The sequence below is a fragment of the Triticum dicoccoides genome, chromosome 2A, assembly GCF_002162155.2.
Source record: "Triticum dicoccoides isolate Atlit2015 ecotype Zavitan chromosome 2A, WEW_v2.0, whole genome shotgun sequence".
In the NCBI taxonomy this organism is placed as follows: domain Eukaryota; kingdom Viridiplantae; phylum Streptophyta; class Magnoliopsida; order Poales; family Poaceae; genus Triticum; species Triticum dicoccoides.
In genome coordinates this window covers 741,415,860-741,439,191 of record NC_041382.1, presented here as the reverse complement: position 1 = coordinate 741,439,191, position 23,332 = coordinate 741,415,860, and the positions used below count along the sequence as shown (strand labels likewise).

At 46.3% G+C, this 23,332-nt stretch overlaps 1 protein-coding gene and 1 pseudogene across 1 annotated transcript; both read right to left on the bottom strand.

The window, feature by feature from the left end:
• Window positions 1-1,900: 1,900 nt before the first annotated feature.
• Window positions 1,901-2,545, bottom strand: LOC119352187. Its single transcript, XM_037618899.1, has one exon. The coding sequence runs from the start codon at window positions 2,370-2,372 to the stop codon at window positions 2,106-2,108; it is 267 nt and encodes an 88-aa protein (XP_037474796.1). The 5' UTR covers window positions 2,373-2,545; the 3' UTR covers window positions 1,901-2,105.
• Window positions 2,546-6,010: 3,465 nt separating this feature from the next.
• Window positions 6,011-23,332, bottom strand: part of LOC119358269 — a 28,517-nt pseudogene continuing 11,195 nt past the window's right edge.

Below are 23,332 nucleotides of genomic sequence, written 5' to 3'. Positions count from 1 at the left end.
AGCATTAGTACCAGTTCGTGGCACGAACCGGTACTAAAGGTCTCATCGCACCCTTTAGTACCGGTTCGTGCCACAAACCGGGACTAAAGGTCCCATTTGAACCGGGAGTAATGCTTGTATGGTGCCCTCGCCGCTTGAACCGGGACTAATGCTCACATTAGTCCCGGTTCGTAATGCAACCGGGATTAATGCTCTTTTCTGGCTGGACCAAAGCCCCTTTTTCTAATAGTGCTTCGAGAAAATCCTCCCGCACAACACCCGCCCCCTCGCCGCACTGCACCGCGGGACGCCCCCCGCCGGTCGTTGACCTCGCAGTAGGCTGCACCTCGCCGCCCCAGCCTCCCCACGGATGGCAGCTAGCCACCTCCGCCGCCGGCCACAACTGGGCGATGAAGCCGTCACAACTCCGTCGCCGCCGGCCATTGACACATGCAACACTCGCCGCGGTTGCAGCTAATCCGTGAATGGATGTAGCAAAATTCAAAGACAGTTGTAGCAAAAACGCTGCTGGAATTGGCCGCCGCACTTGAAGCGCCATGGCCTCGTGAATGGATGTAGCAAAACACGTCTCCAGTAGTAGCAAAAAACAAGGTTGTTGCAATAAAAATGTCATCTTCGTAGTTGCCGCTCATATCTCAGTCGTAAAAAAGCACCACAGCGTCGTGAATGGATGTAGCAAAACACACAGACAGTAGTAGCAAAAATTTGACACGGTTGTATCAAAAATGGCCACCGTCGCCGTCGCCGATCGCAGAAAATGGCCGTCGTTGCAAAACCAGAAGACGGTTGTAGCAAAAAACCAGGCTACTTCCAGCAAAATTAAATACGGTAGTAGCAAAACTCGATCTGATCTAGCAAATCAAAAAGATGGTAGCACAAAATGTTTCCGGTTCCAGCAAAAAAAGACACTGGTTCCAGCAAATTGTGATGCCAGTACAAGCAAGAATAAATGCCGGTTGTAGCATGTTGGAGTCGCCGCCGATGTTGGTTGTAGCTCATCGCGTTGTCGCTTCCAGCTTCTCTAACGGCAGGTTCCAGCAAAATTGCTTGTGGTTTGCAGCACCTGTGGAAGCATGCGGTCATCCTTGGTCACTGCCGTCGCACGCCACCGGTTGCCACTCCCGCTCGTCGCCGTTGTAGCATGGTCGCCGCCGTTTGAAGCACCCTATCCCACACCGCAAGCTGGGTTGCCGCACAGCCGTGCTGATGGATGGGCGGCCGCTCGCCGGAGTAGCACGGAGCGGGTGGATGGTGGCCGCTCGCCAGAGCAGCGGGGGCATGTGGATGACGGCTGCTCGTGACATCGACGGTGGTCATCACCGGCAAGAGTTTATTTGGGGAGGAACGGGGAGAAGACGGGCGAGAGGATAAGGGAAAGGAATAAATGGTGGAGTGATTCATGCGGGATAATAGAAACAGGCTTAAGACTAGCCACAATAGAGAGTAACATACACTAGTAACATACACGTATTCCTAGACCATGTTACTATCTTCATAGTGGGTAGTAACATAAGTGTGGTAACATGCATAGCTTCATTTATTAGGTTATAGACTCATATTGCATTGGGACATGTGATGTTACGGTAACTAGCTAAGTTACTACTACTACCTCTCTCCTCATTAACTCATTGCCACATAAGCAAATTTGCTGAGTTGGACTTGATGTTACTGCTGAAATTACTTTCATTGTGGCTATTCTAAGCGGTGATGGGTGGGCCTGTTGCCAGCATGGACTTGACTGGGGGAGTTTCAGCCGGTCGACCGGCTTTAAACGTTTCCTAATCTCCAAACCAGTGTCGATTGTCGGTGTTGCTACTCCAAGCCGACAGTGAATTAATCTTTAGAAAAAAATATAATCCCATAAGAATAAATCGCTGATCGCAGCATCCCGAAACAGAGGACCCGCCAGTTCTAGCAGAATTCATCTCTTTTTACAGATCAGGTTTACAACTGCAGATTATTTATAAACCACGCATCTCGGTAAATACAAGTGAACAAGAAACCAATAGAATAAGCTGAAACAGCGTCTAAACCATGAATTTCCTACGCCACAGCAATGGAAGCAGCGAGCGCCACCACCGGGCGGCGCTCTGCCTGCAACTCGGTCAGTAGAAGACGTCCAGCAGCGCCTGGCGGAGGACGTCGTAGTCGTCGCGGCTTCGGAGGCCCCAGACGGTGCCGCCGCGCGCGTAGGCGCGGCGCAGCCAGGCGAGGTGGGCGGCGAGCGCGCCGCAGACGACTGCGCAGGCCTCTGGCATGTGGCAGGCGAGCGGCAGCCAGGTGTTGAGCGGCCACAGCAACCGCACCGAGACGTGGAGCACCTGCGCGAAGCCCCTCGCCGCCGCGAACGCCACCAGCAGGTGGAGCCCCATCGGTGGCTAGCTAGCTCGGCTCAGTCCACAGCTCTACTCCAGGTCCTTTGTTGTTCTTTCGCCACGGTGAGGCTCTGTCTTTAGATGCTGCCCTGGACGCTGGTGGGTGGGTGCTTTGCCGGCGGCGGCCCGGCGGGGTTGCCGGTTGCGGCCTTCCCCGGGTGCGAGCGCGAACGAAATGTAATGAATGAGTTGTTATTATCGTCGTCATCGTTGTGAGTGAAGACGGAGAGGACGCATCTTGGTTGGATCTGGGCAAGAGCTATGATTGTGACGAGGGCGGAATTGGGAAATACACCCGGTCGATCTGAGATCTCAGCTCACACGCAATTACTAGTTACTTTTAGGTGTATAATTCACGGGAGATAAATACACTAGAAGTCATGTAACTTGCACGCAACATTCAGTTTAATGCATAAACTTGTTAAAATATGTGTTTTTGTCATTTAACCCGTCCTCTTGTTCATATACAATGCTTTTTTTTTCGGGATATATACAGTGCTTTCTACCGTATCCAATCATATCCCTATGCGTGCCACGTGGCAGGGCCCATTCTCAGTGGCTGAGATGGTGGTAATCCGTGTGCACTGTTTTTTAGATAGCACCATTGCATTTTATTTTTTATGCAGAAAATTCTCAAATAAAATGAAAAACGTGGAACGTTTGAGAGATTTGAACCATGACCTGCCGTGATTCGCCCAGAATAGACAGCCACTCGACCAGCTGAAGTTTGACATTAAATGTATACAATTTGCTTTATACTAACATAGACCATACGAATTAAAGTAAAAGTCAAATCAGGAAAAAGGGAAACCCCGCTTTAAACCGGCGACCTGTTGCAATTAAGCAGGCGTCCTAACCAACCACCTAATGTTACTTCATATTTATTTGAGACTACTAAGTTATATATCCAAGTGTAAAAGTACAGGTTCTAAACTATATTTTCTCTTATTTAGATTTTTTGTTTAAAATTATTTCAATTAGAAAAATTCCGTTGATTTGCCCGAATTTTACATTACAAAAACCAAAGTCAGTTGGACTAGTATTATGAATAAGTTCAGACCTCGGGCTCGAGGACGTAATCTGAAAGAAATTTGTACGCATTCATTCTGAACAATATTTTCTTTTATCTAAATAATCACATTCAAAGAGATAATTTTATGATTTGTCCTAAAAAATTATGTATGTTCATTTTGACCTATATTTTCCTTTATCTATCTTAAATGTTGTTGATATATCCAAAAGAATTTACGTACATTCACTGTGCACTATATTTTCTTTTATCTAGATTTTAAAATAAAAATGGTTCCAATTCAAACATAAATTGAGAACGAGCCCCGGTTGATGCATGTTCGCATCGCTTACCTCCCCGCTTACCTCGAGCAGGGCCGCATGCTAGGGTTCCAGCACCGCCGCCGGCCCCGCCTCGCCGCCCCTGACCTCGCCGCCGCTGGATTGGTCCTCGCCGCCGCCGGTACCCACTCCCGCCGCAGCTCAGCCGTCCTCGCGGCCCTCTGCCCTCTGCCGCAGAGGGGACAACAGGAAGGCGCTGCCGCGCCCCTATGCACCGGCTGCCCAGGGCGCCTCCGTCCCGCAGCCGCAGCCGAAGTGCCCATCTGCAGCTGGACGGCGACCACTCCTTCGCTTCGAGGCAAAAACTGCCGGCTGTCTCCCATGCAGCCACCATGTGCCATCCTATCTCTCTGAACTCTCTGTTCTTCTTCTTCTTTTAGCTAAATTGGATAGATTGACAAATTTGTTGCAAAGATGGATGAATGGATGTATCAATTTGATAAATGGATGTTGCTAGATAGATTTTTTTTCTGTCAATGCAACTGTCTACTGGTGCTATTGGTACTGTAAATATTTGCTACTGTATGAATGATGTTGTTAGATTGATGAATGCTGTTGTTAAATGCTAACATGAGAACCTTAAATGGTAATGGTAGATCCTGTTTGAAACAACGAAGTGTTAACAATTCATCAAATGATTTCTCTCGAAGGGTGATACAGACATTTCAGCACACAACTCTTTCTAGAATCTCAAACTACAATCTCAGAAAAGAACTCGGTGTTAGATTCTGGGGGAAGTAGATTCTGGGAGAATTTTCTAGAATCTTGATTCTGCAGAATCATGTGTGAAAAGAACTGGACCATAGTATCGAACTGGGGCTTTCCTTTTCAGCACAGCCTTTTGTCATTTTAATTTATGCAGTACGTGTTAAATAGCTTTAACTGTGCACTTAAACGTGAACTGTTAGTTGGTCTCTAGTGGCTCTCTATGCTAGGGGGATCGTGGTAGCTCCTCGTTTCGAATCCCATCATGCGCTGCAGCTATTTGAGGACTTTTTGTGTAAAAATAAATAGAATGTGTGGGTCCTTTCTAAAAAAACAGCCTCAGCCACTGACAATGGCCCTACCACATTGGCACGCGTAGGAAACACCGTATCTGAACGAGATGACTAGGAACTCATATTCTACAAGTTTGTACACTAAACTGGCCGTCTGATGCAAATTCTATGACTCCAGTTGTATTTATCTCATTTCACGGCCGGCCATCGAATTGCAGTGCTATGCTGGAGCACGTACTAGTGTCTCTCAAAGCACCCGTGCCCACAATGCCACTTGACAAATCCTATGGGTTTCTCACAAAAAAGGAAAAGACAAAGCCCATGGCATTCGTCTTTTCTTAAGACCAATGATTAGATCTAATCAAACAGTAAATTAATTCATCTAAAAAAACAAACAGTATATGATACTTTTCCACCAATTCTACGTCCCGCACCCCAGCATTTCCTTCCAGCTTCTTTATTCCTCTTGTATTTCTCCTTTGTTTACTTGATGCAACATTTCTCCATGCGGCCAAGAGCCACAAAGTGGTGGAGAAAGAGGAGCTTGCACGGCGAGTTTTCCCTACCTCCCGGGCTTGCAGTGATGGCCACCCCTGGTGGGGGTCAGGTTGGAGCTGAAACGGGGCATGCTTCATGCTACCAAGCACGGGGATGGTGGGAGGTCAGGGCTGATGAGTTTGAGCACACCAGATCTGCGCGACGATAGTGCTCTGGTGAGCCAGATTCATCGCCACGAGTCTCTGGCTATGAGGTTTGCATTCCCGGACAAAGGTTAGCTTTGAGTTATTCGATGTTACAACATCTGTTCGACATGCTATGTCCTTGTCTTTTATGTTGTTGCAAACACACACAAACATGTTGTGATGATTCTTAAGGTCCGCTACAAACGTTGTGTGTTCATGTTGTGTTGCTCAAAACGTGGGTTTACATGCTATATATGTTGTGATGACTCTTCTCAGGATTCTGCTTCGACCAATGAGGATTTATTGCATGCGACGAAAAAGGTCATGCATGGTTGTGCACTTGTGCTTGACATGACTAGACATATATTTTTCTCCTTATTTTTGACACCCCACAAGAGAAGTTCTGCTACAATGTTGCAAATGTATAGCCCGGAAGTTTCATGCTGCAACTGTCGAACGGTCCAGACTTTGCAATTTAAACTGAAGGCTAGGGAGGCGGCCGATATGGGGCTCGCCCTGCCCGACTAATGGCTAGTGTTGCCCTAATCGAAAGGGTTACATCTGCCGTGACAAAAGAAGCTACAACCGACGGTGCATCTACATGCTAAACTGACATAGATGCATCCTGCAGGCTTAACTTAGCCAACACCTGAGCTACCCTATCCTGATCCCTATTACCATAAGTGATCTTAACCCCATCTAAGCCACTTGCAATCTTCTTAATTTCTTCGGTGAGCAAGCCGTGGCTTGATGTGTCATGGCCATGAGAGTCTAGTCCGCGGCAACACTACAGGACTCGCGGTCTATGCCTACGGCCACGGGCCGTCGGCATAGGCCCCTAAGCCGTCGGCATAGATCTATGCCTACGGTTGCCGTCGGCATAGACCCGTCGGCATAGATGTCGTCAGCGTAGTCTTGTCAGACCGTCGGCATAGTATAGCCGTCGGCATAGGGACCTATGCCGACGGCCTGGCGTCAGCCGTCGGCATAGTTTAGCCGTCGGCAGTGTTTTGCGTCTGACGGCAACGGACGGCGCCGTCAAAAGCGCAGACGAATCGTGCAACGCCACGCGGCAGAGGTATGGCGACGGCTTTGCCGTCGGCATATCTCTGCCACGTGGCAACCCGTGGTACTCCTGGTGGCAGGGCTATGCCTACGGCAAAGCCGTAGTCATAGATGAATCTATGCCGACGGCTTTACCGTAGGCATAGCTCTGCCACGTGTCGTTTCCTAGTTACTCCTGGCAGCAGGGCTATGCCTACGGCAAAGCCGTCAGCATAGATTTCCATCTATGCCTACAGCAAAGCCGTCGGCATAGATATGCCACGTGGTGAGCCCTGGTAACTCCTGGGTGTATATATGCCGACGGCTTTGCCGTAGGCATAGTTTTTTTTTATTATTTTCCCTGTTTTCTCTTTTCCAATTCATTTGACAGCATTTCAAAACAGAACAATTTGAAATCATGCAGAAATATGACAATTCATTATCTAAACATACTCAAGGTCATCTAAACATACTCAAGTTCACCATCATCATCTAAACATACTCAAATTCATCACATCATCTAAAGATCATCACCGACGGAAGTTCATGAACATAAAAGTAGTGCAAGACATGAAATATCATAAAAGTAGGAATATGAAAGGCATGGCACGATGGCCACATGCACGGAATCATCAAGCAAGACCACCTCCGCCAAAACCACCACCTCCGCCAAAACCACCACCTCCGCCAAGACCGCCATCGCGACCACCACCACTCTGCCAGATCGGAGTGACTGGGGTCAACAGAGCAGTAGTCGAGCCACTGGTCCCCTACATGTTTTAGAAAAGATTCTAACGATAAATATGATATGATAGTGTTGAATGAACGAGAACTAGTTTGCCAGTAGTTAGGCAAATGTACTAACCGGACCATCACTGCCTAGTGCCACCTATTCATCGAACGTGGGCACGTGTGGGGGTTCTCCCGCAGGTGGTGCTGGGGGTCCCATTTGTGGTGGATCCGTGCGGTTACTCCAAGACGCCAACATAGCCTGAATGTTAGTTAAACAAGCAAACTAGAAGATCAGAAGGAATGAAAGTGCAAAAATTTAGCTTGGTTTTAAGAGGGCAAAACTAACCGTCATCATCTGACGGTTGTAATCATCGTTTGCCTTCACTCGTTTCAAGTACTACCGCACCTCGAGATTCCTATGCTCGACAAACTCCTTATATGCCTACATAATTTAGGTTGTTTCTAAGTGAGCAATGCTGAAAATAAACTTAGAATGCTAGACAGAAAAAGATAAAGAGGAAGTACTTACAGCATGCTGGCGGGCTAAGGGAGTCTGTGAACGCCCCATACTCTCTAACTGGCTGGGGTTGGTAGCCCGAAGCCGTGTGTACGAGATCGAAGGAGTGATCAAGCCGTCGAAACACGGATACCGGCCATTCTTCTTCCCCTGGATGGCCACCACTGCCGTGTCGTCGATCTGAGACTGGGCGACCTCAGCAACAGGAACATCCGGATGCAACTCCTGATAGTGATGAATGTAAGACCCCAGGTGCTCCTCGGTCTTGCCGTAGTACTGGCTCTCGCCCTTCTTGCGATGACTCCGCTCGCGGGCCAGCTTCCACGACTCCATGTCTGAGAGCGGCCTCTTCAACTTGTCCTCCTACAACGTTAGATAGAAGTTAGCCATACATAAGAACATGACGGTAAAGAAGAACAAAAATGCATCATGCACATAGATATACCTTCATGGCCTTGAAGCCCCAGTGGTTCCTGTTTCCTTGGCCGTGTGTCCCGTCGGCTCCACGGTTAGCCCGGGCCTTGATGCTCTTGGCAGCAAACTCTGCATCGGCGCCGAGCCACCTATCCACCAAACTCGCCCATCCGTCATGCCTTCCATAGCACCAACAAGGAACAACCTATGCAAATTTTGTTGGGGAACGTAGCAGAAATTCAAAATTTTCCTACGTGTCACCAAGATCTATCTATGGAGAGACCAGCAACGAGTAGAAAGAGAGTGCATCTACATACCCTTGTAGATCGCTAAGCGGAAGCGTTCAAGTGAACGGGGTTGATGGAGTCGTACTCGTCGTGATTCAAATCACCGATGATCAAGTGACGAACGCACGGCACCTCCGCGTTCAACACACATACAGTCCGGTGACGTCTCCCAAGCCTTGATCCAGCAAGGAGAGAGGGAGAGGTTGAGGAAGACTCCATCCAGCAGCAGCACAACGGCGTGGTGGTGGTGGAGGAGCGTGGCAATCCTGCAGGGCTTCGCCAAGCACCGCGGGAGAGGAGGAGTACTTGTGAGAGGGGGAGGGCTGCGCCAGAACTTCGTGTATAGCTCCCATGCGCCTCCCCACTATATATAGGGGTGGAGGGGCTGGTTTCTTGCCCTCCAAGTCCATTGGGGCGTTGGCCAAGGTGGGAGGAAAGAAATCTCATTATTTCCTTCCCCACCGATTGTTATCCCCCCTTTTTAGGGATCTTGATCTTATCCCTTCGGGATATGATCTTATTCCTTCTAAGGGGGGATCTTGGTGCGCCTTGACCAGGGGTGTGGGGCCTTGCCCCCACTACCCACGTCCATGTGGGTCCTCCCCATGCAGGTGGGCCCCACTCCGGAACCTTCTAGAACCTTCCCGGTACAATACCGAAAAATCCCGAACATTTTCCGGTGGCCAAAATAGGACTTCCCATATATAAATCTTTACCTCCGGACCATTGCGGAACTCCTCGTGACGTCCAGGATCTCATCCGGGACTCCGAACAACATTCGGTAACCACATACAAACTTCCTTTATAACCCTAGCGTCATCGAACCTTAAGTGTGTAGACCCTACGGGTTCGGGAGACATGTACACATGACCGAGACGTTCTCCGGTCAATAACCAACAGCGGGATCTGGATACCCATGATGGCTCCCACATGTTCCACGATGATCTCATCGGATGAACCACGATGTCAAGGACTTAATCAATCCCGTATTCAATTCCCTTTGTCTATCGGTATGTTACTTGCCCGAGATTTGATTGTCGGTATCCAATACCTTGTTCAATCTCGTTACCGGCAAGTCACTTTACTCGTTCTGTAACACATCATCCCGTGATCAACTCCTTGGTCACATCGCGCATATGATGATGTCCTACCGAGTGGGCCCAGAGATACCTCTCCGTTTACACGGAGTGACAAATCCCAGTCTCGATCCGCATAAAACAATAGATACTTTCGGAGATACCTGTAGTGCACCTTTATAGTCACCCAGTTACGTTGTGACGTTTGATACACCCAAAGCACTCCTACGGTATCCAGGAGTTACACGCTCTCATAGTCGAAGGAAGAGATACTTGACATTGGCAAAGCTCTAGCAAATGAACTACACGATCTTTTGTGCTAGTCTTAGGATTGGGTCTTGTCCATCACATCATTCTCCTAATGATGTGATCCCGTTATCAACGACATCCAATGTCCATAGCCAGGAAACCATGACTATCTGTTGATCACAACGAGCTAGTCAACTAGAGGCTCACTAGGGACATATTGTGGTCTATGTATTCACACGTGTATTACGATTTCCGGATAATACAGTTATAGCATGAATAAAAGACAATTATCATGAACAAGGAAATATAATAATAATACTTTTATTATTGCCTCTAGGGCATATTTCCAACAGTCTCCCACTTGCACTAGAGTCAATAATCTAGTTCACATCGCCATGTGATTAACACTCACAGGTCACATCGCCATGTGACTAATACCCAAGAGTTTACTAGAGTCAGTAGTCTAGTTCACATCACTATGTGATTAACACTCAATGAGTTTTATGTTTGATCATGTTGCTTGTGAGAGAGGTTTTAGTCAACGGGTCTGAACCTTTCAGATCCGTGTGTGCTTTACAAATCTCTATGTCATCTCCTAGATGCAGCTACCACGCTCTATTTGGAGCTATTCCAAACAACTGTTCTACTTGGAGCTATTCTAAATTATTGCTCCATTATATGTATCCCGTATCTCTACTCAGAGCTATCCGGATAGGTGTTAAGCTTGCATCGACGTAACCCTTTACGACGAACTCTTTTACCACCTCCATAATCGAGAAAATTCCTTAGTCCACTAGTTACTAAGGATAACTTTGACCGCTGTCCTGTGATCCATTCTTGGATCACTCTTGTACCCCTTGACTGACTCATGGCAAGGCACACTTCAGGTGCGGTACACAGCATAGCATACTGTAGAGAGCCTATGATAAAAGCATAGGGGATGACCTTCGTCCTTCCTCTTTCTTCTGCCGTGGTCGAGCTTTAAGTCTTAACTTCATACCTTACAACTCAGGCAAGAACTCCTTCTTTGACTGATCCATCTTGAACACCTTCAAGATTATGTCAAGGTACGTGCTCATTTAAAAGTATTATTAAGCATTTTGATCTATCTTATAGATCTTGATGCTCAATGTTCAAGTAGCTTGATCCAGGTTTTCTATTGAAAACACCTTTCAAATAACCCTATATGCTTTCTAGAAATTCTACGTCATTTCTGATCAATAATATGTCAACAACATATACTCATCAGAAATTCTATAGTGCTCCCACTCACTTCTTTGGAAATACAAGTTTCTCATAAACTTTGTACAAACCCAAAATTTTTGATCATCATCAAAGCATACATTCCAACTCCGAGATGCTCACTCCAGTCCTTAGAAGGATTGCTGGAGCTTTTCATACTTATTAGCATCTTTCGGGATTGACAAAACCTTCCGGTTGTATCACATACAACCTTTCCTCATTAAAATCGTCGAGGAAACAATGTTTTGACATCCTATCTGCAAGATTTCATAAATAATGCAGTAATCGCTAATATAATTCCAACAGACTCTTAGCATCGCTACGAGTGAGAAAATCTCATCGTAGTCAACTCCTTGAACTTGTCGGAAAACATCTTAACGACAAGTCGAGCTTTCTTAATGGTGACATTTACCATCATTGTCCGTCTTCCTTTTGAAATCCATCTGTACTCATTAGCCTTACGACCATCGAGCCGTTCTGCCAAAGTCTACACTTTGTTTTCATACATGGATCCTCTCTCGGATTTTATGGCCTCAAGCCATTTATCGGAATCCGGGCCCACCATCGCTTCTCCATAGCTCGTAGGTTCATTGTTGTCTAGCAACATGACCTTCAAGACAGGATTACGTACCACTCTAAAGTAGTACGCATCCTTGTCATCCTACGAGGTTTGGAAGTGACTTGATCCGAAGTTTCATGATCAATATCATAAGCTTCCACTTCAATTGGTGTAGGTGCCACAGGAACAACTCCATGTGCCCTGTCACACACTAGTTGAAGAGACGGTTCAATAACCTCATCAAGTCTCCACCATCCTCCCACTCAATTCTTTCGAGAGAAACTTTTCCTCGAGAAAGGACCCGATTCTAGAAACAATCCATATTGCTTTCGGATCTGAATTAGGAGGTATACCCAACTGTTTTGGGTTTCCTATGAAGATGCATTTTATCCGCTTTGGGTTCGAGCTTATCAACCTGAAACTTTTTCATATAAGCGTCGCAGCCCCAAACTTTTAAGAAACGACAACTTAGGTTTCTCTAAACCATAATTCATACGGTGTCATCTCATCGGAATTACGTGGTGCCCTATTTAAAGTGAATGTGGTTGTCTCTAATGCCTAACCCATGAACGATAGTGGTAATTCGATAAGAGACATCATGGTACGCACCATATCCAATAGGGTGCAACTATGATGTTCGGACACACCATCACATTATGGTATTCCAGGCGGTATTAATTGCGAAACAATTTCCACAATGTCTTAATTGTGTGCCAAAACTCGTAACTCAGATATTCATCTCTATGATCATATCATAGACATTTTATCCTCTTGTCACAATGATCTGCTACTTCACTCTGAAATTACTTGAACCATTCAATAATTCAGACTTGTGTTTCATCAAGTAAATATACTCAACATTTACTCAAATCATCTGTGAAGTAAGAACATAATGATATTCACTGCATGCCTCAGCACTCATTCGACTGCACACATCAAAATGTGTTACTTCCAACAAGTTGCTATCTTGTTCCATCTTACTGAAAATGAGGCTTTTCAGTCATCTTGCCCATGTGGTATGATTTGCATATCTCAAGTGATTCAAAATCAAGTGAGTCCGAGCGATCCATTTGCATGGAGTTTCTTCATGCATATACACCAATAGACATGGTTCGCATGTCTCAAACTTTTCAAAAACGAGTGAGTCCAAAGATCCATCAACATGGAGCTTCTTCATGCGTTTTATACCATTATGACTTACATGGCAGTGCCACAAGTAAGTGGTACTATCATTACTATCTTATATCTTTTGGCATGAAAATGTGTATCACTACGATCGAGATTCAATAAACCATTCATTTTAGGTGCAAGACCATTGAAGGTATTATTCAAATAAATAGAGTAACCATTATTCTCTTTAAATGAATAACCGTATTGCGATAGTCATAATCCAATCATGTCTATGCTCAACGCAAACACCAAATAACAATTATTCAGGTTTTAACACCAATCTCGATGGTAGAGGGAGCGTGCGATGCTTGATCATATCAACATTGGAAACACTTCCAACACATATCGTCAGCTCACCTTTAGCTAGTCTCCGTTTATTCTGTAGCTTTTATTTCGAGTTACTAACACTTAGCAACCGAACCGGTATCTAATACCCTGGTGCTACTAGGAGTACTAGTAAAGTACACATCAACACAATGTATATCCAATATACTTCTATCGACCTTGCCAGCCTTCTCATCTACCAAGTATCTAGGGTAATTCTGCTCCAGTGGCTGTTCCCCTTATTACAGAAGCACTCAGTCTCGGGTTTGGGTTCAACCTTGGGTTTCTTCACTAGAGCAGCAGCTGAATTGCCGTTTCATGAAGTATCCCTTCTTGCCCTTGCCCTTCTTGAAACTAGTGGTCTCACTGACCATCAACGATTGATGCTCCTTCTTGATTTCTACTTTCGCGGTGTCAAACATCGCGAATATCTCAAGGATCATCATATATGTCCCTGATATATTATAGTTCATCACGAAGCTCTAGCAGCTTGGTGGTAATGACTTCGGAGAAACTATCACTATTTCATCTGGAAGATCAACTCCCACTTGATTCAAGTGATTGTTGTACTCAGACAATCTGAGCACAAGCTCAACGATTGAGCTTTTCTCCCTTAGTTTGCAGGCTAAGAAAAACGTCGGAGGTCTTATACCTCTTGACGTGGGCACGAGCCTGAAATCCCAATTTCAGCCCTCGAAACATCTCATATGTTCCGCGATGTTTCGAAAAACGTCTTTGGTGCCTTAATTCCAAACCGTTTAACTGAACTATCACGTAGTTATCAAAACGTGTATGTCCGATGTTCACAACATCCACAAACGACGTTTGGGGTTCAGCACACTGAGCGGTGCATTAAGGACATGAGCTTTCTAGTGTCCGCATAATCGCTACTGTCAACTTTCAACTATATTTTCTCTAGGAACATATCTAAAACAGTAGAACTAAAGCGCGAGCTACGACATAATTTGCAAAAAGGTCTTTTGACTATGTTCAAGATAATTAAGTTCATCTTATGAACTCCCACTTAGATAGACATCCCTCTGGTCATCTAAGTGATCACATGATCCGAGTCAACTAGGCCGTGTCCGATCATCACGTGAGACGGACTAGTTAACGTCGGTGAACATCTTCATGTTGATCGTATCTACTATACGACTCATGCTCGACCTTTCGGTCTTCGTGTTCCGAGGCCATGTCTGCACATGCTAGGCTCGTCAAGTTAACCCTAAGTGTTTTCGCTGTGTAAAACTGTCTTACACCCGTTGTATGTGAACGTAAGAATCCATCACACCCGATCATCACGTGGTGCTTAGAAGCGACGAACTGTAGCAACGGTGCACAGTTAGGGGAGAACACTTCTTGAAATTTTGTAAGGGATCATCTTATTTACTACCGTCGTCCTAAGCAAACAAGATGCATAAACATGATAAACATCACATGCAATCAAATAGTGACATGATATGGCCAATATCATTTTGCTCCTTTTGATCTTCATCTTCGGGGCTCCATGATCATCATCGTCACCGGCACGACACCATGATCTCCATCATCATGATCTCCATCATCGTGTCTTCATGAAGTTGTCACGCCAACGACTACTTCTACTTCTATGACTAACATGTTTAGCAATAAAGTAAAGTAGTTTACATGGCGTTCTTCAGTGACACGCATGTCATACAATAAATAAAGACAACTCCTATGGCTCCTGCCGGTTGTCATACTCATCGACATGCAAGTCGTGAATCCTATTACAAGAACATGATCAATCTCATACATCACATATCATTCATCACATTCTTCTTGGCCATATCACATCACATAGCATACCCTGCAAAAACAAGTTAGACGTCCTCTAATTGTTGTTGCATGTTTTACGTGGCTGTTATGGGTTTCTAGCAAGAACGTTTCTTACCTACGCAAGACCACAACGTGATATGGCAATTGCTATTTACCCTTCATAAGGACCCTTTTCATCGAATCCGTTCCGACTAAAGTGGGAGAGACTGGCACCCGCTAGCCACCTTATGCACCAAGTGCATGTCAATCGGTGGAACCTGTCTCACGTAAGAGTACGTGTAAGGTCGGTCCGGGCCGCTTCATCCCACAATACCGTCGAAACAAGATTGGACTAGTAACAGTAAGCATATTGAACAACATCAACGCCCACAACTACTTTGTGTTCTACTCGTGCAAAGAATCTACGCAATAGACCTAGCTCATGATGCCACTGTAGGGGAACGTAGCAGAAATTCAAAATTTTCCTACGTGTCACCAAGATCTATCTATGGAGAGACCAGCAACGAGTAGAAAGAGAGTGCATCTACATACCCTTGTAGATCGCTAAGCGGAAGCGTTCAAGTGAACGGGGTTGATGGAGTCGTACTCGTCGTGATTCAAATCACCGATGATCAAGTGACGAACGCACGGCACCTCCGCGTTCAACACACATACAGTCCGGTGACGTCTCCCAAGCCTTGATCCAGCAAGGAGAGAGGGAGAGGTTGAGGAAGACTCCATCCAGCAGCAGCACAACGGCGTGGTGGTGGTGGAGGAGCGTGGCAATCCTGCAGGGCTTCGCCAAGCACCGCGGGAGAGGAGGAGTACTTGTGAGAGGGGGAGGGCTGCGCCAGAACTTCGTGTATAGCTCCCATGCGCCTCCCCACTATATATAGGGGTGGAGGGGCTGGTTTCTTGCCCTCCAAGTCCATTGGGGCGTTGGCCAAGGTGGGAGGAAAGAAATCTCATTATTTCCTTCCCCACCGATTGTTATCCCCCCTTTTTAGGGATCTTGATCTTATCCCTTCGGGATATGATCTTATTCCTTCTAAGGGGGGATCTTGGTGCGCCTTGACCAGGGGTGTGGGGCCTTTCCCCCACTACCCACGTCCATGTGGGTCCCCCCATGCCGGAACCTTCTAGAACCTTCCCGGTACAATACCGAAAAATCCCGAACATTTTCCGGTGGCCAAAATAGGACTTCCCATATATAAATCTTTACCTCCGGACCATTCCGGAACTCCTCGTGACGTCCGGGATCTCATCCGGGACTCCGAACAACATTCGGTAACCACATACAAACTTCCTTTATAACCCTAGCGTCATCGAACCTTAAGTGTGTAGACCCTACGGGTTCGGGAGACATGTAGACATGACCGAGACGTTCTCCGGTCAATAACCAACAGCGGGATCTGGATACCCATGATGGCTCCCACATGTTCCACGATGATCTCATCGGATGAACCACGATGTCAAGGACTTAATCAATCCCGTATTCAATTCCCTTTGTCTATCGGTATGTTACTTGCCCAAGATTCGATCGTCGGTATCCAATACCTTGTTCAATCTCGTTACCGGCAAGTCACTTTACTCGTTCCGTAACACATCATCCCATGATCAACTCCTTGGTCACATTGCGCATATGATGATGTCCTACCGAGTGGGCCCAGAGATACCTCTCCGTTTACACGGAGTGACAAATCCCAGTCTCGATCCGCATAAAACAATAGATACTTTCGGAGATACCTGTAGTGCACCTTTATAGTCACCCAGTTACGTTGTGACGTTTGATACACCCAAAGCACTCCTACGGTATCCAGGAGTTACACGCTCTCATGGTCGAAGGAAGAGATACTTGACATTGGCAAAGCTCTAGCAAATGAACTACACGATCTTTTGTGCTAGTCTTAGGATTGGGTCTTGTCCATCACATCATTCTCCTAATGATGTGATCCCGTTATCAACTACATCCAATGTCCATAGCCAGGAAACCATGACTATCTGTTGATCACAACGAGCTAGTCAACTAGAGGCTCACTAGGGACATATTGTGGTCTATGTATTCACACGTGTATTACGATTTCCGGATAATACAGTTATAGCATGAATAAAAGACAATTATCATGAACAAGGAAATATAATAATAATACTTTTATTATTTCCTCTAGGGCATATTTCCAACAAATTTTGGAAGCATGACATGTGAGCACGAAACATATAGTTGACTTCTTGAAACAATGAAAAGTTAGTAATAGTTACCATCATGAACTGCTCCCTGCTCAAGGTAAGTCGTTGCCTCTGCGCTTGAGTTTTGGTCATCTTTTGTTGCAGGTAAATGTGGTAGTACTGCGAGACGGCAACCGAGCGCACCTCGTACTGCAACTAACGAGCTTTCTTCTTCGCAGCCGCAAGCAAGACCACGTCGGCTCTGGCCTTGTGCTCGTCAAGAACTCTATAGAGTTGCTGCAATCATGCATAAACCAGAAGCAAACAAGGCATGAGTTGAGTGATTCAATGATAAACAATGAACGAAACTGAAGACAAGTGATTCAGAAGAGAACTTACCCAAAATTTGGTGATCACGGCCTTAGCGGCCGTCCCATACTCCGCATTGCTGCAAGCCTCGTAGTGGGCCCAACTCGTGGCCAAAACCCGCAGCTGCGGGTCCCTGTCTGGCGGCGGGCAGAATAGGCCAGGCCAAAACTCCTTCAACAGGACAGTGATAAGGCCATTCGGTTTACGACCCTTTCCGCGAAGGATCTAGTTTCTGCAAAAGAATCAAATGATTGCCATGTGTACAATAAGAAAATGTTGTCATGTGTTGAAAATATGATTGAGAGGCACTTACTCTGTCCCCACAGGTTCAATGAGCCACTTGTGCTCCTCGATAGAAGGTGGTGTAGGTAGTCCGACATTACCACGTAGCCACCCCTGCGGAGCACCCGGTGGCAAGTCACCCCACAACTCGGGATCAACATCCCCTCCACCCTCCTCGCCCTCCACCTCACCCTCCTCCTCGGCCTCCTCTTTCTCTCCCTCCTCCTCCTCACCCTCCTCCTCCTCACCATCAGGAACATACTCCTCCTCCTCAGACTCAGAAGGTGCCTCTGTATAGGAGGGCATCGAAGAAGACCCTCCTATTTCGGACACGGCCCGGAGTTTTTTGCCCCGGCTGCCTCTCCCCCCACCTCCTCCTCCTCTAGGGGCTCTCCCCCCACCGCCTCCTCCTCTAGGGTCTCCTCCCCCGACCCCTCCACCTCCCTATGAGGTGTCATCCTCGCGTAGTCGGGAGGGAACCTTGTGGGCTCGTCCACTCCTAGTAAGTCCTTTGAATTTACTGAGGAAACTGGCGCTGCTGGACTTGCCCATGATTAGCAAACCTGCATTGAGAAGAGAATAAACAATTAGTAAGGATATCAATTAAACAATCATACAGGAAAAACATTAATACCAGAAGAGCACATTAAGCATACTATTGTAATGATCATTAAAAGAACTTACATTTTCTAGAACCCATATGAATCATCACTATTGTAATCTATTTGTGGACCGGTCTCATCATCACTATCACGCATATCTTCTTCGTTGTCTGACGGAGGTGGAGGCTCTTCCTCATCGTCAGCGTCTTCATTTAACTTTTCAAGCATAATTATGTCTATTTGATTCACAACTGCCTCACCATCAATCCGTGCATCGTCGTCGTTTGGGTCCAGGTCAACATAACCCAAGTCATCATCCTCGTTGTTTCGGACCACGTCATCATGTTCCTCTTGATAGAACACTCCCTCGTATGTCACGGGGTTTATGGTGTAGTAATCATCATCGTTCGGGTCCGGTAGCTTACCATGCGGTGACACCTTAAACACAACTTCCCAACCCTTTAGGTACTCTTTCTGGCATGGATAAGGCAGATAATATACTTGTGTGGCCTGGGTAGCGGCGATAAAGAGATCAGCTCCGGCATAGACGGTTGATGGTTTAACTTCAACTAAACCAACAGAACGCGTATGTCTCAGACCCTTTTTGGGGTCGAACCATCGGCATTTGAACATAGTAAGACTTAGGTGTTCGCGGCCACGTTTGAATGTAAGCTCGTATATTTTTCCGACCCTTTCGTAGTAATCTACTTTATTATCTCCTTTAGCGAAGACTCCGGTATTTATGGTTTTGGGATCAGGCCGACTGTTCTGGTGCTCCTCTGTATGGAAGCGATACCCATTCACATCATACTTTTGGCATGTCATGACGACAGGGTCAAAACCCATGGAAAGCCATCTCAATTCTTCATCCATTGATTCGGTCGGATCATTTCCCTACAAGTTTAATTGAAATTATAGGGTGCATGAGTTTAATTGAAATTATAGGGTGCATGAGTTTGATTGAAAGTGTGAACAATTACTTTCTCCATGAACCAGGCAACGAAATTTTTCCTTCCATCAGCACCCTTTCGGAGAAGAGCAAGTGCCTCCGCTTCAGTAGGAGGCAGCATTCCCGTCCATTCTTCTTCAATGAATCGACTACAATAAGAAAAGCGGTATAAGAACTAGGCAAAGTGAACATAACAAATTGACTAAAAGAATGGTGCAAAGGTATTACCTCATCAACTCATCCTCAACTTCCTTGATGTTGTGCAAGATATAGAACATGACATCCTCCCACTCATCTCGTGGCATGAGATAAGGTTTCGAGCATCCAGCCCTACCACCTTGCCTGATGAATAGAGGCAACTTGGGTTTATACTTGGGTTCTTCTGTATTGTATCGATACACCTTATTGTGCAACGTGGGAACATGGTCCGGATAGTAGGCTGTCCTGAGGTCTGCCACCTCCTCTAGGATAACTGCCTTAGCTATGGAAGCTTCAATCTTAGCTTTGTTTCCACATGTCTGTCTCAGATGCTTGTTCTATCTCTCAGGGCCATACTGCCAATGATTCTGCACAGGGCCCCCCAACAATACCTCGTTCGGGAGGTGCAAAATGAGATGTGTCATCGGAGTAAAGAAGCCTGGCGGGAAGATCTTCTCTAGCTTGCATATCAACTTCGGCGCCTTCTTATGCATTTCTTTTATCTTCTCAGGACATACTTCTTTAGCACAAAGCGTGCGGAAGAAATGGCTTAACTCCGCAAGCACACGCCAGACACGCTCGGGAACATAGCCCCGAACCATCACCGGCATAATCCGCTCAATCCATACATGATAGTCATGACTCTTGAGCCCGGTCACTCTGCCCGTTGAAAGATTGACCCCCTTACATATATTCAACGCATAACCATCAGTGAACTTCACGACGTGTTTCAGCCACTTGAATGCCTCCATCTTATGATCCTTTTTAAGTACCAAGTCAGCATCTGGCTTGAACCAAGATTTTCGACTGCCTGTGGGAGGCTGCATGTGTAGACGTGGTCTATCACAAATATTCTGTTGATCAACTCTAGCATTAACATTATCCTTTGTCTTATCAGGAATGTTGAGGATCGTGTGAAAAAGGGACTCTGCGGCATTCTTTTCGTTGTGCATCACGTCTATGTTGTATGGAAGTTTGAGGTCCTTAAAATAGGGAAGCTGCGTGAAGGGGGTAATGTGAGTCCAGTTATGCGTCTCACCATATCCTTCAAAAAAAATTCCCTTTACCTTTTCCTTTGCCCTCGCCCTTGTCTTCGCCTATGGCTTTGCCTTTGCCTTTGCCTTTGCCTTTGCCTTTGCCTTTCCCTTCACCGGCAGGCTTAAGAGCTTTCAGCTAAGCAAGCACATCCGCACCAGAAAACGTTGAAATCTCGTTTACTTCATGGATAACTTTGCCTTTTGTGAAGTTCTTGTTGTCTTCCCTATCAGGATGGTCTGGAGGGAGGAACTGTTGATGCAGGTCAAATGCAACATACTTGCCATCCTTCTTCAGCCAAATGAAAATCAAGGCCTGCATGTACACTGGGCAAGGCATCTTTCCACTTGTACACCATCCGCAGAACAGGGCATAACCGGGAAAGTCATGCATGCAATATTGTAGCCAAACTTTCATCAAGAAATTTTTCTGCAGATGTCGGTCGTATGTCAACCTCGGGAAGTACCAAGAATGGTGCAAATAATCCACCAATGGCTGCATAAACACACTCAAATTCTTCCCCGAATATTCAGGCCTCGGAATTATAAGCGACAGGAACATGGTCTTGCGTTGCATTATGGCGCCGGGAGGGAGATTGAGCGGAATAACAAATACGGGCCAACAGCTGTATGGATTAGACGACATACCATATGGATTGAACCCATCACCTGTTATAGCAATTCTGACATTCCCAACCTCGGCTGCTTCCTCCGGGTACTCTATATCGAATGACTTCCATGCTTCACCTCCTGATGGATGTACAATTTTTTTTGGATTGTAACTTTTCCCTTCCTTGTGCCACTTCATCATTTTGGCAGACTCCTCAGTGATGAAAAGGCGCTGCAGTCTTTTTATAAAATCAAGATACCGAAGAACCTTCACAGGGATTTTTAGCTGCTGCTTCTGACCATGCTTATCGACCACCTCAATATACCGAGAGGAACCGCACTTCCTACAGTACTTGTCATGCGCATACTCATGCCTAAACAAAAGGCAATTCTTTGGACAAACATGTATTTTCTCATAGTCCACGGAGAGCGCCTTCATGATTTTCTTCGTAGCGTACATGGTTTTCGGCAGTTCATGGCCCTCAGGCAGGCTGTTAGCCCATACTCCTAGAAATGCTTCGAAGCAACCTCGGCTACAGCCGTACTCAGCCGTGACTGCCATCAGTTGCGAGATGGCATCCAGCACAGACAACTTGGCACCCTCATAGAGAGGTTTCTTTGAGGAGGCCAAGATTTCCAGGAAGGCCTTTGCGGTTTCCTCAGGCTCCTCCGGTTCATTCGCTGAATGTGATGGAGGTGTCGGCTGTGCAGCAAAGACATCATCTAGCATGTCTCTAACCCCATCGTCCTCATAACCAGCGACGTGTTGTCGTATCACATCCTCTCTACCACGGTCCCGCTGGGCAAAGTTTATCGGCATATTAAAGTTGGGCATAAATCCATGCGTGCGAAGGTGCTTAGTCATCTCACTCTTATCTCTGCGGATACGTCTCTTACATCTGGCACACGGGCATTCTGGCACCATCCTCATTGGACTACGGAATATCTCTTTCAAAAACACATCAGTTTTCTCGACCCACTCTGTTGTTACTTGATTCCGACGGAAAAACCCACTATACATCCACTAATTATCTGCCATCTCTGCTTTATTGGAAGCCACACAACAAAATTAAGGATTCATTTAAATTACTCACATCAATATTTTATTTTTTACAAGGTTGACGAGAATCGACATTTAATCCACCTACATCTCTAATAGGTAAAGATGGGTCCTAATCCCACCCGAGAATGTGTAGATTGAGTACGTTGTCCATGCTCTACCCCATTCCGAGACAAAATTTCGGCAGCACCTCCCCGTTGTTCTCCAAATACACGTCTCGGCAAAATGCCGAGAGAATGTGCATCCGGAGAACAACAGGGAGGCGCCGCTAAAATCCTGTCTCGGAACGGGGTAGAGCATGAACAACGTACCCAATCTACACATCCTCGGGCTGTCCGTGGAAAGCGCTGGACAATCCGAAAGAGCTGCGGTGATAAATATGCAATTGAATGCATATTTATCGATGCAACCCTTTCGGACGGGAGACGCCTAGGTTTACGCGACTTGACATGAAAATGAAATCTAGTGACATGGAAAAAAATCGGATGAGGTCATGGAATTGTTGCTCACCCTCCGATGTAGAGGATGTAGTCGATCAAAGGACGGACGATCGTGGACCAACACCTCCAACGTCGACGATCACTCCACGAAGATGGAACACCACAAATCCTGTTAATTCCACCGAGTGAAAAAATTAGGTCATCACCTCACATTAAGCATTGACACATTAAACTATGAAAAAAAATCATATTTTCTCAAGTGTCAATTTTGGAAGCACTTATCATATCCCAATTTAGGTAATCACCTCACATTAAGCACTGACATATCATTTTTTTAGCAAGATCATCATGATGAAATAACCACTTATCATATCCCAAATTTGAAGCACATCTCACATAGCTACTTAACAACATCACAAACTGAAAATAAAAACTAAATCATGCATCCATTCATTTTGCCGAGATTCATCCATCCATCTAAGACACATAGAACATTCATCCATCTAACAACCTAACAACATCCAACATCCATCCATTCATACATCCAACATCCATCCATTCATACATCCAACAGTAGCTAAATCATGCAAAAAAATGAAGAAAAAAAGACAAAGGAGTGCTAGCTCACCGAGGAGAGGGGTGTCGCGGCTGTGGAGTTGGGGCCGGCGGTGGAGGGGACGGGAGGGCCGGGGCGTGGCTGGGCCGGCCAGAGAAGCACGGCCAACGGGAGGGCCAGGGCGGTGCGGTCGGCGGGGAGGTCAGGGCGCACGGGGTGGAGAGGGCAGGGGCGGGGTCGCGGCGGCGCCGGGCTGGAGAGGCGGGGACGG

What these genes read in the sequence shown, in the direction of transcription:
- LOC119352187 (XM_037618899.1), bottom strand. Translation starts at nt 2,372, where the DNA reads ATGGGGCTCCACCTGCTGGTGGCGTTCGCGGCGGCGAGGGGCTTCGCG.